We start from the raw sequence: 21,266 nt of genomic DNA, 5'->3' as shown, positions 1-21,266 counted from the left end.
CAACACCCTACCTGTAGCCTAGGATTGATCGAGAAACTGCCCACCATCGGATTCATGCAGGCAATGTACTGACAGTTGTGGATCTCTTTAAGCATCACTTTCTGTTTATCATACCTGTAAGATAGAAAACAGAGCCTTAAATCCAAAAAACTGAAGAGGACAACACAGCAAAATCCACCAGTTCATAAAAGTCTTCATCACAAATTGTCTCCTTTGATCTTTACACTTGTTTTATGATGCTGAGCTTGTTAGCCTTGTCTCAGAGATACAAAAACTAAAGCTTGGAAAACTGAGAGCTACACAGCTCCTGTGAGGCCAGAATCAACACATGGAGCTGAATACACACAATTGCTACTGATTGATTCTCACGGGACTCTTATTCCTGGTTAGAAATACCTGCAGCAAGGCTGGGGGCTTTCACTCTAGTTAACAGCAGGGATCGCAGATCCAGATCTTACCAAATAGTCACACCTCACAGAATAAGGTCAAGCTTCCCCTAAGTAATTTAGTGCGAGTTAATGTATTAAAGAGGTTAACGCTTAACTGGACAGTTTATGTTTCTAGGATACTTTTCAATCTAACTCTTCCAAAGATACAAAGGGAACGTATTCCATTTAAGCTGATGAAAAGAGGACACAAAGTGAAGTCCAAAAGTTATCACAGAAAGTGCTCCTCAGAAGAGGAAGAAATTGGGGTAGCTCCATTTTTAAGCGTTTATCCATAATATCAATAATTAGAGTTCAGTCGAGAATAAAACACAGAGAATCGCTTACCAGTGTCCATAATCAATATGCTGTCGAATCAGAGTGTGGGGCTGAACAGTGCCATAGGGGTCTACTTTAGGCATATTCATGTCGTCGATAAAATACACCAATTTTTTGTTTCCTCCTGGACCATAGTTACGGCCAGCTTTTTTCTCTAGAGGTTTCTCAAGAATTCCTGAAACAAATACATAATTCTGTCCACTAACAAGATAAAGTGTAACCTTCGTCCTTAGTCCTTTTTCTTATTTTTCCTCATCTTCTGTCCATTTCATTTACTCTATGGCTTCAAGTATCACCTCTCTGCAGGTTAATACCAGAGACGTAGCTCTGGTCAGCTCCTTCTGTGTCACGCTCTCCTGCTAACCTCCATCCTTTGTCAGAGCTCACTTCACCTCTCCTTTCCTGGAGAGTCAACGTCTGCATCGCGATATCACACTGGCCATCCCATCTGAGACAGCACCATCGCTGATCTGTGTGCTTTCCTCCCCTGGACCCACTGTAATACATGAACCACTGCCAGTCCAGCCAGAGCCTGTCTCTCCGTCCTTCTCTATTATCCTTGCAGTAGTGTCTGGGGACCACTCAAGAGTCTCCCACATCCCCCGTCTTGGGCCACTGGAGTGCAGAAGCACAAGAGAATACTGCATGTAGATGTTATCCTGCATATACATCAAGTTACATTTCTCCACGTGCCTATCTGACTTTGTGTCAATACGTTTAAGAGAAAACCATGAGTGTAGAAAATCCTGAACAGCACGTGTCTGAGATGTAGTGTCTAATCACTTGTCAACTCTCCAAATGGATTATAAATAGCTTGAGGACAAGAAACTATATCATATTCATTGCTATATTCCTGATGACAACCACAACAAATAAGTAATTTGTTAAATGAACAAAGAAGTATATAATGAATAGTTTAACAAACTCCTCTTCCAAGCAGCAGATGTACATTCCCAAATGCTTGCTAAACATCAGTTCCTATTAGCCATTGGCACCTGGATATTCAGTCAACTCCAAATATGCCTGTTCCCAAACTCAGTTTAACAGGCCTCTTTCCCCTCACAACCAACCTCTTCCTTTTTACCTTCTGTGCTCCTGTTTATGGTATTAACATTCTCCCAATCAGCCAAATGCAAAGCCTGAACATACTCTTTTTTTTTCCTGGTCCCCATTCTATCCAACTACAGCCTGTAAATAGTACCTCATGTCTCTTCCTTTTTGCTTCTCCCTCTACAGCGCTAGTCCAGGGCAATGCTACATTCAGCTAGTACATTACTCAGGGGGACTGGTCTCCCCTCAGATTTCTCCTCCCAAAGTATAACTTGCATCTTGTCAGTTCCTTGCTCCCCATCAATGGCTCACCATTTACTAAAAATGAACTATGTTCTCTTCAACTTGCATCATGGGTCCCTCTACAGTTACAGTGACCAACCATCCCAAGTTGCAGGGGACTATCCCAGTTCTGGTGCTATAAGTCCCATGTCCCCTAAATCCCCTCAGTCTTTGGCCAATTGGACAGCTGAGCACTCCATCTACAATATAACTTCAATGCACCACTCCAGCCTTTTCCCTGATCACTACACTTCACTCAGCTTAGACATTCAACTCATTGAATGTGTCCTACAATTTTCTCCCTTTCATAGTCTCTGCTTAAGCTGATCCTTCTATCCTAAACCCCCTCTTTGCTCGAAAACCCCGCCTGTCTCAAAGGTTTGAAATCCTAATGTTCTTTAGAGTACACTGTCTCTTTCTATTCCTCATGCTAGTAGTCAATCTCTGAGTCTTATTCAAGCCTGTATCCCTTCCAGGAATTAGCAAGATGAACTCATATCACAGGCAAACACTTAGTTCTAACTATTGAATTGTAACCCTAATCTTCAATTTACAAGTAATAAAGTGATCCCTCTTCTGTGTTTGTGAATGAAAAACACGTACTGTACACAGAGTCTGGGAAAAGTAGATAAATAACATATATTTGCTAAAGAAATGAAATACTTTTGAGTTGGCTTTTTAACTGTTCCATTCACAGAGATGAGGAAGACAAACAATTAGGAAAGAGATTACAGAAAAACCACTCTTGGCTGAGTTAATGATGTCAATGAATAAGATGGCTTATTATTAATCTCCATTGATACAGCTAAGAAAATAGCAACAACACACACACAATACAGAAACCACATTCAGGGCAACTCAACAGGTTTAATAAACTACTAGTCAATAGGGAGTTTCACTGCCCCCATGCACTATAACTCTGTTCCTCTGCTGGACAGAGCGACAGACCTACCAACACCAGCTCTTTATACTATTGTTCCTCTACTTCTCATGTCTGCATCATACGCCCTTCTTAAGTCAGAATGCCCAAGACACGTGTGGTTCTTTTGATTACACTGCTACATTTATTCAACAGTTTAAAATTATTCTTAATAGTTCTTCTAAGATTTAATTAACAGCTCATGACCTGTCATTTCATTGATACAGTTTGAATGAATTTCTCCTAAGTCAATCCCTTACTTGAAAAAGTAACCAGAGCACTCTTGCTTGGGTATATCCTTATACGGCTAGGGCTCCATGAGATTGATTAAAGGTAACCAAATGGTTTGGAGGCAAAGCAAGGGACACTGTTGATGTAAATTCTTGCTGTTCTAAAGAGCAATAACACAAATAAAGCCATGAATGATATAAAAAGCCCAAATCACCCTATTTAAACAAAGCGTATTTATCTAGAATGATGGTAAGTAAAAATTCATCTGAGACCTACACAAAATGTCTAAGCTTAGAGAAAGCAATCATCTCTTTGAGCTGCACGTCCTGGCCTTAACAGTCTCTAATCTCTTTTTTTTTTTTTTAAAAAGATTGGCACCTGAACTAACAACTGTTGCCAATCTTTTTTCCCCTGCTTCTTCTCCCCAAATCCCCCCAGTATATAGTTGTACATTTTAGTTGTGGATCCTTTTAGTTGTGGCATGTGGGATGCTGCCTCAGCGTGGCCTGATGAGTGGGGCCATGTCTGTGGCCAGGATCCGAACCAGCAAAACCCTGGGCCGCCGAAGCGGAGCGCGCGAACTTAACCACTGGGCCACGGGGCCGGCCCCTCTAATCTCTTGTTTCTGGAATACGAACAGGAGGAACACCTACTTTGCAGAGCCGCAGACGTTGTGTAGTAGTTGAAAGGTATACGGGACACCACGTAATCCTCAGAGAGGCTTGCCAGGATGTCACCTACAAAGACTGTTTTTCCCACTCCAGCATTTCCTACTAGCATTAGCGGTTGTCCTTTCTCAAGCAACAATTCTACGAAGTATCTAAGACGAGTTGTCTCTGATGTGTGAACCAGAACTCTCTGGGGGAAAAATGGAATAAGAGAAAGGTCAGAGAGAGATGCATTCCAAAATTTTATATCTGAACCAACACAGTCACTTTGGAATCGAGACTCCAAGAATTCTTAATTCAAGTTAACACCCAGTAGGGGAGATCCCACCTAATTTTCAATCTTGAATTGCCAGAGTTCAGACATCACAGCTTGAGGAGAGCAATTGCATAGTGCCATCAAAGTTGCAATAACGTTAGCAACTGATTTATCTTTTCTAAATTAAATACTAGCACCCAAGGCTCCCAGTCACAGAATATCTACACTCTGCCCAACCTTGTGTTAGGCATACAAGGGAATCCTTACTGTATTACGTTTGTATTACATTGCAGTATGTTCGTACTAGGTTCAAGAAACCATCCACCACTCTTTAGGAGCTGACAAAACATTTGAAAAACCAAGCCACACATAAATGACAGTTCGTAGCAATGCCTTGGCTGAGTAAGATTAAGTGTCAAATGATTAGACACAATTCACACCAAAGGGGTGCAGCGTGGGGAGAGACCAGAGTGGGAGAAACAGTGGAACATTCACAAATCAAGGCACATTTGAAACTTATTGTGCATATTCTATTAAAAATTTTTATAACAGTGTTTCTGTTTTGAAAATTGGCTATTTATTTATATACTACATTGCTTCACAAAGAATTCGAGGTGGCTTATAGGAATACAATAAAATAAAGAATACAAACAAATAAAAATCAGACACGGGGAACAGAAACTAACGCAGAAGACCAGGAAAAGGGGTAGCAGATGTGGACATGCAGGAAAGAGAATCCGGCACAGTAATTAAGAGAGAGTTGACAATTCCTTGCATTTCTTGGTGGTCAAATTAAAAAGGGTATACAAAACGACTTGCAGGATTCATATTGTTCATAAGAAAAATACATAAATTCTATAATGGATAGAGTTCTTCCTTACGTGGTTAGCACACAGTGAACACAAATGAGTATTTTATAGATCATTCAGGATCATGTTGACGATGATGAAAGTCTACTCTAAACTCTGTTTCAATTCAATGATCTCTCAGGGCCCATCGAAAGGCATAGACAGTTCTGCACTACAGTAGACAGTCCTGGATGACTTTTTTTTAGTTAGAGTTGTAATTTATATTTTTCTCCTTTCTTGCTGCTAGTTGTCATCATTTGCTTTTTAATTTGGCTATTAGCTCTTTTCTCTACACACTTATACCAATAATTAACATTTCCTGAAAGCCGAGTATGCGACAGGTACTATGCTAAGCACTTTACATGCATTATGTCGCATGGCACGCATAACAAATCTATGAGGAGAGTTGTGTTATTATTTTCATTTCAGAGGTGATGAAATTAAAGCTTAGGGAATGTTAATAACATGGACAAGGTCACAGCAAACTAGTAAGTGGCAGTACTTGGATTCAAACGCAAGTCTGTCCAGGGCCTGAGCCCTGTCTCACTCACCACACAGAACACGCTTCAGAACACGGACTGTGGATACGTTACTTAATCTCTTGGTACCTCTATTTTTCCCTATGTCAAAAGGGTAGTAACAGTCCATGCCTCAGAAAGTTGCTGTAAAGATTAAATTAGTTAATCTTTGCAAAACACTTGGAAAGAACCTGACATAGAGTAATGTAATATTACTATTGGCTATTATTCCTGACTCAGAATGGTTCTCTTCCAACATGTTCAGAGGCTATGAAATAACCCCATTTGGTACAGCTGTGTGTAAAGTAAGACTACCAAGTCCCAATAGGTTCCCTGTTGAATAAAAGATATCATTGACCTAGTCAATCAACCTTGTGATACCAGTTTTCAGTCTTTGGTTAATTACAAATTCTCAGCTTTCAACCAGCTAGGTAATATTGTTAGGTAGGTGAAGCCTACGTGAGTTGAGCAAAAACAGAGATTTCAAAATATCTAAAGCAGATGGAGCAGACATTGTTGGTTGCCTCCCAACACCCATTTCTCCACTTCTTCCTCCTTCAAGTCTTCATGCCTCTTCCACACAGCCATGTGTCTCAGGAGAAGCTCAACCCGGCTCCTACAGTATGGGGATGATGTGTCAAAGCCAATCACGGCAACCCATGACCCTGGGCTGGGACTGCGTGAGAGGTGGAACGTGACCCCTGGACAATTAGAGGCAGGAGGCCGCCTGCTCTGGGGCTTCTGAGAAAGGTTTCCTTACTCTTAATAAACATATGAGAAGGTCTCCTTTTCCTCTGAGGGTAACTCCTGGGGCCACTGGAGCCATGTTGAGAACAGGGGGGATATCCATCTTAAAATGAAGCCAGTGTTAAGAAGAGCGGAGAAGAGAGACAGGAAGATCTGAATCCTTGATATCACCACGTCACAGAATTAACCAGTCTTAGGGCCATCCGACCTCTGAATTTCTTGTTTGTGAAAGAAGCTTCCTCAGGGTTAGGTGTTATGGCTTGAACTGTGTCTTCCCAAAGTTCACAGAGTGAAGCCCTAACCCTCAGCATTCAGAATGTGACTGTATTTGATCTTTAAAGAGTTGACGAAGTTGAAATGAGGCCATTAGGGTGGGCCCTAATCCAATGTGACTGGTGTCCTTAAAAGAGGAGGAAATCTGGACACACTTGGAGACAGCGTCCGGGGATGCACACACACAGAGAAAAGACCATGTGAGGACACAGCAAGAGGCGGCAGGTCTCAGGAGAAACCAAACCTGCTGACAGCTGTCTTGGACTTCTAGCCTCCAGAACTGGGAGGAAATAAATTTCCGATGTTTAAGCCACGCAGTCTGTGCCGTTTTGTTATGGCAGCCCTAGCACACTAATGCAGAGTAGGCCCCTGATCAATGACTGGCGTGCTTACAAAAGGGAAACTTGAATACAGGCACACACAGGGGACACGCCGTGTGAGGAGTGGAGTTATGCTGCCACAAACCAGGGAACCCCAAGATTGCCCGCAAACCACCGGAAGCTACGAGAGAGGCATGGAACAGATTCTCCCTCACCACCCTCAGGAGGAGCCAATCCTGACACCTTGATGTTGAACTTCCAGCTCCCAGAACCATGAGACAACACATTCCTGTCGTTTAAGTCACCTAGTTTGCGGTCCTTTATTACAGCAGCTCCAGGAAACCAGTACATCAGGTTTTCTCTTAGTTGACACGAACTGCCTAATTAATGCTGTGGAAATCGCCTATATTCTATTCATATAGCGCTACTTGAGTCAATAAGCTCCAAAACGAATCAGAATGACATGATTTTCAGAAAGAAATACAATGAAAAGGAAAAAAGATTGAGGCAGAATAAGATGACTACAAAATAACCTGACATAAAAGAAATGTCGAACAATCCAGGAAGAGAAATAGTGAAAAAAAAAAAAGAAAGAAAGAGAGAGAGAGAGATTCCTATATATCTTCCAGCTGCCATGTGAATTTGAAACACACGAGTTGAGGAGATTAAACATTCATTTTATGGGTTGGAGGGGTTGAAGGAAAGAACTTACATGTGCAAAGTGCTGCCTAAGAAATTTGTCAGCAATAAGCGTCACTGAACTAACAGAAATATGCCTCTAATTTTTAATAAAAGAAAGTTTCTAGGAAAATATTTAAAAAGCAATCACAAAACTAAGTTGGAATGGAAAAAAAAGGAGGTTGTAGACATATAATTACCATTTCACTAATCGTTCCTATAACTGAGATTCTTCTCTCCCAGGAAACATGTGACATGGTGACCATATTGACAACAATTCATCCAGGAGGCAGGAAAGGAAAGACTGCCCAAAAACAAACCTACCAACCACCCAGCACAGGGGGGCTTGAAAATTCCTATGTTCCACACACCTACCTGCAGAGGTACATCTGGGTCCATAGTAAATTTGGGGATTTTATCAGCCCAAGGCAAAAATTTCTTAGTTTTGTGGTCCAGATAATAATCAAAGATTGTTCCCTGGGATGGAAACTTTACCGCTTTCATCTCTTTATGCCACCACCGGCTAAAGTCAGCTTGATAACCAGAAAGCTAAGGAGAACAAGAGAAATTCTTATTGCAGACTCAAAGGTAATTTTAAACACAAACAAAGCCCCTCCAAATCCTGCTGCACACACAGAGTGTGCAGTGTAGAGTCAGAATTACAAATGGGATTGAGTCACTGACCCAAGGAAAATAAATAACTAGAAGTAAGTTATAATGAGTGATAATATCAGAGAAGCAGAAAGCTATAATTGCCATCTATCCATCAGGTACACATTTTCTGGAATAATTATTAACTTTAAAAGCAATGCAAGGTTAGGTAAACCTTAGATTAAACCTGTGTTATTCAATTTAACAAGGAGCTATCACGCAAATTACTATGCTGGGCACCATAAGACACTGGTTTATCAAACACTGCTATTGACGTCTACCAATATTTGCAGCAATTTATAGTAAAATGAGAAAAATAAGAACAAAGGAATACTTTAAAAATTGGTAACACTATTTGATTTAAATACTGTCCTTTATTTGAGTAAAAGGTCCTTCCTGGACCTTTTGGTGTTAAAATATCCTCTCCTTTATATAATTATGGTGATAATAAATGGTCATTTTTAAAATAAATTTTCTTATTTAGAAAAGTAAACAGTTGGTAACCCTATTTTATTCCTTAAGTCATTATTAAAACTTTGTTGATCTTTGACATTCTAAATCTGGGAACTCCAGCCATGATAGATAGGGGGATGAGGAAAGGCATGGACTTGGTTTTCTATTAGGGCACCAATGAGTGGTCTAGTTGAAAACTCCATAGAGACAAAATCCTATCCTCCAGAGAGGATTATATTGGTTGGGAACAGGCTCTCCTACTAGAAGGAGCTTGTTTTTATATGATGATAGATGCTGTTAGATTAGGGTTTAGAAAATAGAGGATGGAAAATGGCAACTGTATACTAGCAACTAACAAACCCTTCTATAAACCCTTCTAATCCATAGGATGACCTGGCCTAGTGACTCCTACATCCACAGGATGGACTGGCCTAGTGACTCTCAGATGCACAGGGTGGACTGGCCTAGTGACTCTCATATGCACAGGGTGGACTGGCCTAGTGACTCTCAGATGCACAGGATGAACTGGCCTAGTGACTCTCAGATGCACAGGACGAACTGGCCTAGTGACTATCATATGCACAGGATGAACTGGCCTAGTGACTCTCAGATGCACAGGGTGGACTGGCCTAGTGACTCTCATATGCACAGGATGGACTGGCCTAGTGACTCTCAGATGCACAGGATGAACTGGCCTAGTGACTCTCAGATGCACAAGATGAACTGGCCTAGTGACTCTCATATCCACAGGGTGGACTGGCCTAGTGACTCTCATATGCACAGGATGGACTGGCCTAGTGACTCCTACACCCACAGGATGCACTGGCCTAGTGACTCCTACATCCACAGGATGGACTAGCCTACTGACTTGTATATCCAGAGGATGATCTGGCCTACTGACTTCTACATCCACAGGGTAACCTGGCATAGTGAGTCCTCCATCCACAGGATGACCTGGCATACAGAGCTTTGGTGAACTCTAAAAATACTGCGTATGTCCACTGCAATCAGCAATTTCATACTTATCTAAGAACTCAACTCCCATTTTTCTCCAGAGAAATCCTTAAACATGCTTTTACTTTGGTGTCCTCAAGTGCTTGGACTATGGCCCACTTTTTGTACTGGGCTGATCGCACATATACTCATGATACATATAGGATGGCTGGAGGATAGGAGAGTGTGATCAGGGCCAGAGGGGTGATCAGTCATAGCAGAGAGAGCTTACCCCACCATCTTCCAAACAAGCTGAGTTCATACTCCTACATACCACCATTCATGAGTTAATGTGTGTAGGCTCATTTAAGTTTTTTCAGACTGGTGGCATGAGATATTTTATCACCCTACAAAAGTTGGTCTTAAATCAACTTAGTTCAGAAAGTAGTACTTATCTGACACCATTCTCTGTAGGCAGAATACATACGACTTCTACTTTACATCGAAATTGGCTTCACTTAACCATTACATCAGCAAAATGATTTCAGTGACAAACCTTTGACTCATTAATTCACCCAACTAAAATGCAGTGGTTTTATAATGGGGAAGAAAGCAAAAATGGTTTCTGCCATCAGAGTTTGTGAGGGAAGATAGAGGGGAGATGAGGAAGTATTGGTGGAAGCAGAGTTTCCACATGGTGGAAGCCAATAAATGTAGAAATAAAGAGGTGCCTTGAAAGTCAAGTTTCCTATAAGTGAGAGTAACAGGGTGAATTTATTTTACCTGGATGGTCAGGGAAGCCATCTTTGAGAACAGACACAGATTAGGGCGAGGACCATTCCAGGAAGCAGGACGAGGTCAGCATGTGCAAAGATCTTGTGGTATGAAAGAACTTGTGTTTAAGAATGGCGGAGGAAGAATTAGGGAGGGATAGACAAGGCAAGATCCAGAGGCCTTGAAAACAGCATTAAAATTTTTAATTTCATCTTAAAGGCAATAGGAATCCATTCAAGTGTTTTAAATTCTGGAGTATGTCATACAATTCAATTTACATTTTAAAAAAATCACTCTGGCTGCTGAGTAGATAATGGATCATGGGGCCAGTACAGAAGCAGAAAGACTAGCGAGGAGGTTACCTCAGAAGCCAAGTGAGAAATGATAACGGCAGCTATGGGAGCTCAGGGAGAGCTGGTGTGAGACCTACTCTGGAAGTTGTTGCAACGGCCTGGGTTAAGAACACAGGTCTTGAGTTAGTCTATTGCAGTATGAACCTGGCTCAGACATTGGTTAGCTGTGTGTCCTCAAGGAGGCTAACTTATTTAAGTTTCAGTTCCTTTTTTATAAGTGAAAAAGGAGGAGAGTTGTACCTATACATATAGGTTTTATTTTTTTGAAGGTTCCATGAGATAGCCTATTAAAAGCCCTAAGCATGCTCTCTGACATATAGTAGGCACTCAAATTTGTTGAACTAATAAATGGGATTCTAAGAATATTTCTTGTGTCTGCTTCATTCATGTTTCAGGCTTCACAGCCTCTCTTTTGAATTCTCCGTAGTTAGAGCCCTTTCGAAAATTTAAAGATCATGTTGCTAATGCTGACTGTTAATTAGGGCGAGAGTGTCTGGGAGAGGAAGGTGACTACTGTGATGCGCAGCTTCTGGCTTGAATAACTGGTTCGAAGGCTTCCACGTTTGGAAATTGGAAAGATGAAAAGAGGATCATCTGGGAGGAAGGTGAGGCCTTATGAGCAGGAGCAGAAAGATCTCAGCTGTCAACATCCTACTGATGCAATTCTACATGGCTTTACGGTCCCAGAAAAGGAAAAATTCTGCAGAGAACACTGAGAAAAAAATCAAACCAAGAGAGGTTGGAGAGAGGGGGAGATTTTGCGTGTGGCCTCCATGAAGGAGGAATCCACACATGTCGTAAATTTTGCCTTTGAGAAAAACCACATGAAGTCACTCGACACCCATTCTTGACTCTCACTCAAAGCAACACAGGCTGTTATTCTTTAGGAAGCACTCAGAGATTACAGAAGGAAGTGTGGCTTCTGAGAAGGATCAAGATAAGATCTGGGAAGCCAAGTGAATGCCAGACTTACTTAGAGATATTATTTATGGTAAGCTGGTGACAAGTAGAAGAACTGGCTCATAGCTTATAACAACCATGTATTTTAGGATCTATAGCAAACAGACGAGCAGAAATATGGGTCACTCTTGGCTGTGATGCCTTCCGATTTAAATTCCCTATTTATATCTAGAAACATTCAGGGAAGCCCAGAAGATGTGTGCCATCTATCTTTAATGCAAAGACCTAGGGGTGTCCCTGGAAGCGCTACGACCACGAGAGACCCTGAGTTACCATGGAAGGCGCGGCCTCGGGAGATGTACAGAGTGGAATCCTGACGTTGTCATTTCCTATCAGTGTAACCTTGGTCAAGTTACTTTGCCTCTCCGTGCTTTACTTTACCTGCACAATGAGGACACCCTGAAGAATTAGTGTAAAGATTACATGAGAAACTCCATATATAGAGGTCCAAGGTGATTAGATGTGCAAATTTCTAAAGTTGAAAAGCTCGCACTTTGCACTTTGGCAAGTTAAATAGATTGTGCGTGCGTGTGTGTGTGAGTGTATGTGTGTCTGGGCACACTTATGCAAGTTCTTTTCTCAAGTGTTTGCCCCAAAGAAATCAGAAGCCACGAATGGGCTACACTAGGAATGCTGTGCAGACACGATAGCCTCACTCCAGGCTGAAGGACGGACCAATGGAAAGAAACTGGCCTGGGGTTGACTGTGGTTCATGAACGATTACCCCGGGAATCATGTGTGAGACTAATCAGAGACAGGGAAACCAATTTGAAGGTTATTATGTGTTATGGACTGACTATGTCCCCCCTAAATTCATATGTTGAAGCCTTAATCCCCAATATGATCGCATTTGGAGGTGGGGCCTTTGGCAGGTAATTCGGTTTAGGTGAGGTCATGAGGATTGGGCCCTCGTGATGGGACTGGTGCCTTTATAAAGAAGAGACACCAGAAAGCTTTTCATCTTTCTTTCTCTGCTATATGAGGACACAGCAAAAAGGGAGCTGTCCGCAAGCCGGCAAGAGGGTCCTTGCCAGAACTCGACCACGCTGGCACTCTGACCTCGGACTTCTATTCTCTGGAACTGAGAGAAAAAAAAAAAATCAATTTCTGTTATATAAGCCACTCAGTGTATGGTATTTTGTTATGGCAGCCCAAGCTAAGGCACTGTGATAGCCCAGGACGACCTAAGATGACACATTCCTGAATTAAGGCTGTAGAGATGGAGAAGAGGGGACAGACTTGACAGCTATTTTGTACGTGAAAGCATCTGACGACCAATGAATGTGGAAATAAGGAAGAACCATGCCTCCCAGGTTTTTAACGAGAGCCACTGGGAGGAATGTGAGTATCACTGAGGAAAAGAATGAAAAGGAAGAGCAAATTTGGGGGTTAGGGCAGACGAGGAGCTCTGTCTCAGGCACATTGAGAGTTACGTGCCTGTGGTCCAGCACGCGGCTGGCACTGCTCCAGAGGCAGGTGCGAACACACAACCTTGAGCTCAGAAGAGAGGTTCTGGAAGGCTGGATCTGCTGGAAGCCTACGGATCTGGCATTCTCAGCCACGGTTAGAACTACCAGCTGGATGAGTTCGCCTAAACAGTGTACAGGCTTCAGCAAGAATAGGGCAAGTGGGGTATGTTTATGATAACATGAATTGTAATATTCCTCCCCAAAATAAAACTGTTTCTATACACTATTTCAAAACATACCTGATCTTGTAGCAGAGTGCCTCCGAATGCCCAGATACAAGCAAAGACAAAATAGACTTCATAAACTTCTTTGGGGCTGTCAGAAGGTACATTTTCAGGAGTCAACAAACATTCCAAAAGAGCACAAGTAGTCTAAATAAAAAGAAGGAGCCATTCATTTAGGGCAACATTTTTTTAATAATGGAGGAAGTTCACAGGACTTATTAACAAATCCACTTTAAGAGATTACGTAATTTTTCCCAAGTCTGTGATTTGCTACGTTGGGAGAGAGAAAAATTACTGCCCTGGGTTTTTAAGTCAGTGATGGAAAACCTTTGCCACTTTTAACCAAACTGATCTGCCAGGTAATAAACTATTTAAAAAACGAATATCTTAAATTAACCAATTAATAATCACTATAAAAAACAGAAATACATACAAGCAAAAAGAAAAAATAATAGAGACATATCTATGCTCTTTTTTATAAATAGGGAGTCATATTACACATAGCATTCTATAGCTCACTTTCTCACTTAAAAACAAACTAGACATCTTTCTCACCAATAAGTGTGGCCCGACAATATCATCATGAATAAATGAGTAAGATTCCACTGGCTAGAAAGGTGTTTATTTACTGTTTCCCTCTTGTTGGACATTTAGATAACCCACTTTCCGCATGGTACCTCAGGATCTCTCATTGGCAGTCATCTTTCCCACCTGTTGTCATAAATTCAGAAAGTCAGACTGGTAGCCTTAGCCTGTGGCATTTTTTTGGACACCAGACTAAATTTAACCTTGGAAGAAATGCTGTTCAGGAACTTGTTCTTCATACCCTCCAGGTGAAACAGTAATGTGCTCTGTTGGTCCAAAACATGCCCTGTGTTCAGGGCAGTCAGATCACAACGAGGGGAACAGGCCTGCTGCAAAGGCCTTTCCCATTTGAAATAATAACCAGCAATGAACGTGTTTTTGAGCTAGTTCTCTAAAGCATGACAAAATAGTTGTCATTAATTAGCATTGTCAGAGGCCCTCAAAACTCATGATACCCTTCCCCCAGCTTTTGGAGGCAGCAATGGCTTTTTGTCACTCTCATATCCACAGCAATGCAAGCTACAGCAAAACAAGTCAGAATCCTGTGTGTACCTCGCCTTCCCAGCCATGAAAGATGGGGAAAATCCATGGCAACATGGAAAATGGGTCCCAGGGATAATCTGAAATTTTTTTTGTTTTTTGCTGAGGAAGACTCGCCCTGAGCTAACACCCATGCCAATCTTCCTCTATTTTTTAGTACGTGGGCCGCCAGCACAGCATGGCTGCTAACACAGCAGTGCAGGTCCATTCCTGGGAACGGAACCCAGGTCGCCAAAGCGGAGTGTGCTGCACTTAACCACTAGGCCACGGGCTGGCCCTTGAAAATGTTTTTAATTTAAATAAGTGAGCACCTGTTATATTTTTCTGTCTTCTCTCTTCATTTCCGTTATCTTATATTGTGCCAACTTAAAATAATCTTCTTATATTCTTCTTAGAATAAATTTGTTATCAAGAAAAATAATGTAAACCTCTGTGGCTTTGCCATTTCTAGGTAGAAGCCATGTTGGATTAAGGAACTGTTAAAACCAAAATGAAAAAGACTGAAAGTTCTCAATGTGACATTATCTACCGATTTGAACACTCATGATTTTTCTATTTTCTCTCCAACAAAGTATTTGAAAAATATTTCGAGCTCTGTGTCAGCAATTACTAAATCATACTTGTGTGTGTATGTGTGTGTGTGTGTGTGTGTGTGTGTGTGTGTCAAGGGCTGACTTTCAATAAACTTATACTTGGATGTATATTCTGAAAGAGTTAATATACCTTACTACACTTAAAGCAAGAAAGTCTCAGATATTGGAAAACATAGTACATTAATTTCTTAAATAGTGACTTTAAGCTATTTTCTTTTATACTCATTTTTGTCTCAAATTTTATCCTTGTAAGTAAATACAGAAAAGAGATTACTCTATAAAACAACAGCTCACAAGGAGCTAAGGAAAAAAATGCCATTTCTGAATACTACAAAAGAAGGAAGTGAGAGCAAAAGTCACATTAATTCCTACTGACCTATTTTCACACTACCTTGAATGAAAAAGTTCACACCACAGAGAATCACACAAATACACAAGTCAACTTGAGAAAGAACACGATCATGCTTTCTGCAAGTATTACACCAGAGGAAGTCTAATTAGGCTAACCACATAATTAATTCATTATGAATAAATTCAGACCTGCTTTCAGAAATAAATTATACCTCAGATAATTACTGTTGAAGACTATCGTTTACTTAATTGGTGTGTGAATTATCCAAAAACCTGAACTTTCTCTTCTTATTATGCTTGTGACTATTTCTAATTTAGCTTCAAACAAATTTGGTAACATAGTAACTTAACGGTAACAAAATACTTAGAAACCAATTTTGCTCCTATAGAAAAAAAAAATGCTTCTAATTGTAAACCTTTTGTGAAGTTTTGTATTTGTAAGGGCTGGGGATAGTTATTCTTTATGCTGAGATTAAGATCCCCACCTTCATTTCTGTATGCTGCAAAATTATTTTCATTTGCTTCCATAACAACAGATCACATATAACCTTCACTCTTACCAGCTGTCTCACAATGAGGATCAGAAAAAATTTATCCCTGAAATGTTATGAACTCTCCACCTAGACTGACCTGCCTTTAGGCATATTTCGGGGAGGAGGAGAAAAGAAAGGCAGGAGAGAGTGGGAGGTGGCACCAATGTGGTAGAGTTCATAAGCTTTCTCTTATTCACTGGCCAACATCTTTAATTGGACTGATTTATTGTATTCAGAACACATACTTCGGGCCAGTTACTTAGGAGACAGAAAAAAAAATAAGTCTGTTACAACTTTGTTCTTTTTAGTCTATTCAAATATACTTAGGAGGAACACAATGATTCAGTAAACACATACTTGCCCTACTCTGTGTTAGAAACTAGGTAAATCTCTGGAGATAATAAAAATGAATAAAACGTGGCTTCACTCCTCTAGTTCACAATCTTGTGAAAGAAACAGACCACAAACCTGAATGATAATGGAATGTGACAGATGTGTGACCGAGGTTTGCAAAAGGCACTGGAGAACACGGGGGCTAGGAGAGGAGGGTCAGAGCAAGCTGACAGCTCCAGAAACCTTTCCAGCTCTCATCAAACAAAAGCTTCTGTTGTCTTGATCGAACCACGCCACTGCCTCAGGACTAGAACGTTAAACGGTGGAACCGAAGACAAACCTGCACCAGGCTGTTCTCTGGAATTGAAGTGATGGTTTTAAAGCTTGTTCTCAGCTTATCCAAGCATGCAGGAACATATTTATCAAAAAGAATCGTTAGATTGGCCTTTTCTGATTGATGCCGCCTTCTGTCTATCCAACTGGCCACATACCTGAAAAAGAACACAGAAAAGCTTTTACTGAACCCTAGGCTTGCAAAGCAGAATTTCACCAACTGAAAAGCTTCCCCCTCGACACAGCTTGGTGCAACACTTCAGGGACACATTTGGTGACTTCAGTCCATTTCTCAAACTGCAAATATTTTTAAATGCCCTTTAAAGACTTGTTTTAATGGCCATTTTTACCCTAATGAAAAGAATGTAAAAGAAACTCTTAATAGCACTTAGAAGTCAAACACAATAGAGTGTAAGTAGGCTATTACTGAGCATTTATAAGGAAGCATGGTTTGTCATTTCCTAGCAGACTGAAACTATTTTCATAGGGTTGGCCTTATTTATGAAACAGCCAGGGATTTTTCTTGATTAATCTTGGCATCAATGATTTAGCAATGAGAAATCAGCTACAAATAAAAAGGTGAAAATTCCACAAGAGCTATTTCAAAGTCCTTACTTTTCCACTGGCCTGAATGTAACTCTGACCTGATAGCTGATAATGTGTAAGTGGCTCTGAAATGGTATCTCATGTTTGGGTACATGTGTGTGAATCCGAAGCTTCTAAAATGTTGTCAATTGATACAGTAACATCTCTAATATATTACTAAAATAATACTTACAATAAAATGAAACATGACTTAGTAGCACCCATAGTAGTCTCTGGGGAGAAACCGTATGATGTAAAAGGAAAAACAATTGCTCAGAAAGTTCTCAAATAGGAAGCAGTGATGATAAATACATTTAGCTGCCTGCAGAGAAGCAGTGCGACCAGACCAATTACAGCTGTACATTGCTTTAAGCAAATTAGATTCCACATTTCTAACATCAGAAAAACCTAAGGCAAGGTGATTATCTTATAAAAGGCTCCCTTTGATTTTCACAAGGCTTCACCACAGGGTTTTATTAAATATTCAACTGCCTTCACACTATTGTTAGATTTATAAAATATCAACGGTCAAAACGTTTTCAGGTCCAAGAGGAATGATGGTTTTCAGTTGAAGTGCAGTTGCCTGATGGTAACTTGAGAGGGCATCTCCGTGTGGTGGTGACACTGGGCACCATGAACCAATGGAAAGCAGGTGTCAGTTACTGGGGCTGAAGGCACGCAGGCCACGCCTACCCCTCTGGTACTCATTTTCCTGCACATCAGTTGCCAGAAGTGGAATCCTAGTGTCCAGAGCTTATTGTGGGGAAAACAGAGGATTGCTTAGAGAGACGGAGCTCTAAAGTCAGACTGCCTGGACCTTTATCACAGCTCCATCATTTTTTAACTCTGTTACCTTGGGCAAGTTGCTTAACTTCTCTGTGCCTCAAGCTTCTTCTCCATCAATGGAGATGATAATAATACAGACGTCCTAGGTTTGCTCTGAGGATTAAATGAGTTCTCATGTATAAAGTGGTTAGATTAATATCTGACATATAACAAATTCTCAGTAAATGTTACTCATTAGCACAGAGAGGGTAAAATTGGGAGAACTGGGTTCAGATCCTGGCTCTGCCTGTCTGCGCATATCCTAAAGGCAGTAGGTCCTATAGGGAGAAGAGTTGGCAGCCAGTGCTCTGATGGGGATAACAAATTCTACCCCCACCGCTGGTCTCCGATCTCTGCGGGAGCACAAGGCTATGCAGATATAACTAGGAGCCGGAGCCCGGACAAAGCCCCAGCAGGGGGAAGCTGGCTGTGCACTTTGGGGGTGGTAATAGCTGCTTCACTGACCCACATGGGCAGGAGCCAAAGTCTCAAAGAGAAAACCTACCAGGCCCACGAGCAAACGAGGCTATTGTACAAATTACCTCCACAAGTAAGGAAGTGAGTTTAGCCAAACCAGGAGACATGGAGCTGATCCTGCCTGAAAAAAAAAGGGGGCCCCAAATGACCTCTGCTAGGGGTCAACCACACTATACAGTATAAGGAGTAAAGAAGTCTATATCGTTAAATATGGACAGTGTAAATTTTCATGTATAAATTACTGCTAAATTTTCTTAGTTTTGAATAAAAATAGACATTAAAAGACAGCAAATTGAGAAGGAGAGATGATTATCTTCAGCCATGGCAAAAACTGAAAAATACAGATCTCTATTTGCTGGCAATTCTTTCTACCTTACTTCACAAACAATTCCATATGATTTTTAAAAGATGCCATAGGTTTGAACATGACTAAAGGAAACATACTGCTATGATATGACACACATTGAAAATGACACACTAAAACGGCATATTCATTCCTTCCCTACATAAGAGACCGTCCACACTGGTGGCCCTGCCTCAGGAAATGGCTACATCTTGGTGCCTGACCACATTATCTTCATGCCAAAATTTGGCCACTAAGAGACTCTTTGGCTCTTCAGCACTGGCAAATGTGTTCACATAATGAGCTATGACGCTCTTCCCTTCTCCAGAAGCGCCATAGGTGCACCTCAGCAAGGCTAAAACCCTGCAGTCTGAAACTGTCTAGGTAGCCAAAGTTCTCAGGCTTCTGAAAACTTTTTCATTTATTACTCAATAGTCTGGGGTTGGAATCCTGCCATGTAGGACAGCAGGACTTCATCAGAGCTCTCTAGAATCTGCTCCTCATGCAAGCTTCAGGTTCTCTATCCTTCATGGCGGCCTGGAAAAATGGCTGAAGCTAGAAGGACATGCTGACCAGCAGTGTATATTGAGGATTTCTGAGTCTGGATGTTTACAAATATGTACAGCATTCAAAGATGACAGGATGGGACTTCAGGGCTAGAAGACAAGTTTGTCCAATGCAGGTGAGAAAATTAGTGAGACAAAGCCAAAATAATATTTTAAGCTGAAGTGACAGAGGAAAAAGTATGATCTAAACCTGTGCCTTTCCAAAGTTACCTTCCAGTGATCTCCTTCGGAATCAGATTAAATTCGAGACAGCCCCACCGTTTCTATCATTATTCACAAACTAAGTAACACAGTTCGGTAGATCTTCTTTTCAGTTACACTCACTTTAAATAACTGCCAATGAATTTAAATAATTCATTGCCTGTTTCCCCCTTTCTATGTATTTCATACCTTCCTTTCTACTAGAAAAAATTCTCACTGATGATAATTTTCAGAAATTTTATTCTAATTCCTGTTCACTCTCTATTTCTCAAGATCTCAACAGACACATAAGAACTGACCAGGATTCTTCTAGTAAACTTACTTAGAATTTGGAGTTAAAATAAAACAATATTTGATTCCTACAGTCAGTCATGGGCTGACGTGATTTTAAGGATTTGTTTGACCTGATATACTCTGTATCTGTATGTGGACATAAAATTATTTTTTAAAATAGCTCAGTGAATTTTAACAAAAATATGCAAAGAGGCTTAACTGATAATGGCACTATCTTTAGTCCTTGAGTGGAACCCCACAGAGATACTCTGAACATAATATTTCTTAATTCCTTCTATTCAGAATATTTTATCAGTTCCCACAAAATGAATTAAGAAAATATGTTTCCTAATTCTGTCCACTGAAAGGGCCTACAAGCAGTGAGCCAGCACACCAGTGGCCATGAGCACACCTCGCATCCCTGACTTGGATTCTAAATACCATTCCTTCTACAAAAAGTAGTTTGTTCTGGCTCCTTGGAGAAATGGCTGAACCAAGCCCAGGGTGAGGAAAGTCTGAAATGAGCCAGAAGCACAGTGCTCCAAGACAGGAAGAGAAGTAAGAAAGAACACTTGGAAGGGGCTGGCTTGAAGGGGCTACTGTTGGCAAAATTTGGGACAATTTGAGCATCCAAAAGAATAATATGGGTAGTGAATTACAACCATTGAACTTAAAGAAAAGAAGCCATGCATAGAAAATGATACTCCTCAGAAAAAGAAAGGAAGGAGAAGGGGGGAGGGAGGGAGGGGGAGAGGCGGAGAGAAGGAAGGAGGCGGAGGGGGAGGCAGGAATGGAGAAAGGGAAGGAGGAAGGGGAGTAGGAAGAAAGAAAACAAAAAGTACTTCACAGAAAACGTCACCTAATATATATAGATAGAACAACTAATTAGGAAATCACCACCGTGTAGCCAGTACTGGGTCATTCTTTAAGACATCTGGCTTGGTCTCTTCAAAATTGTAAATGTCATGAAAGAAAAAGGTGAGGAGAGTATTCTAGATTAAAGGAGAAAACAGACACAAGTAGATGCAACGCATGATCCTTGTTTTGATGCTTGATTTTCAAAAAAGCTACAGAGGAAATTACTGGGGTAATTGGGGAAATTTGAAAAATTTTAGATTTTCCAGATAATATTGCATCAAGCACAAGCTTCTTAAATATGTTAATTATACTGTGTTCATGTAGGAGAATATCCGAGTTCTTAGGAGATAAATGATGAAGTATTTAGGGATGAAGTGTCTTAATGTTTCCAACTTATTTTCAGATAATTTGGCAAAAATAAAGAAAAGAAAATGTATGTGTCTCTATGCCTGTGTGAGAGAGTGTGAGTACAGCCAGAGAGAAGGTAAATGCAGTGAAA

General features: G+C 40.8%; 1 protein-coding gene across 3 annotated transcripts in view; it reads right to left on the bottom strand.

Moving 5' to 3' along the window:
- DNAH11 (dynein axonemal heavy chain 11) overlaps positions 1-21,266 on the bottom strand; it is a 295,727-nt gene that overhangs the window by 136,574 nt on the left and 137,887 nt on the right. For all 3 annotated transcript variants that reach the window (XM_070264673.1, XM_023639347.2, XM_070264674.1), the window contains exons 43-48: positions 16,647-16,797; positions 13,387-13,518; positions 7,930-8,103; positions 3,900-4,104; positions 774-939; positions 12-114 (exon numbers count right to left, since the gene is read on the bottom strand). In XM_070264673.1, the coding sequence (XP_070120774.1) occupies positions 12-114; positions 774-939; positions 3,900-4,104; positions 7,930-8,103; positions 13,387-13,518; positions 16,647-16,797 (931 nt within the window). The remainder of the gene's footprint in view (positions 1-11; positions 115-773; positions 940-3,899; positions 4,105-7,929; positions 8,104-13,386; positions 13,519-16,646; positions 16,798-21,266) is intronic.

This window comes from Equus caballus, chromosome 4 (assembly GCF_041296265.1).
Source record: "Equus caballus isolate H_3958 breed thoroughbred chromosome 4, TB-T2T, whole genome shotgun sequence".
Classification (NCBI taxonomy): domain Eukaryota; kingdom Metazoa; phylum Chordata; class Mammalia; order Perissodactyla; family Equidae; genus Equus; species Equus caballus.
Note: the sequence above shows the minus strand (reverse complement) of the source record. Positions and strands in the feature narration are given on the sequence as shown.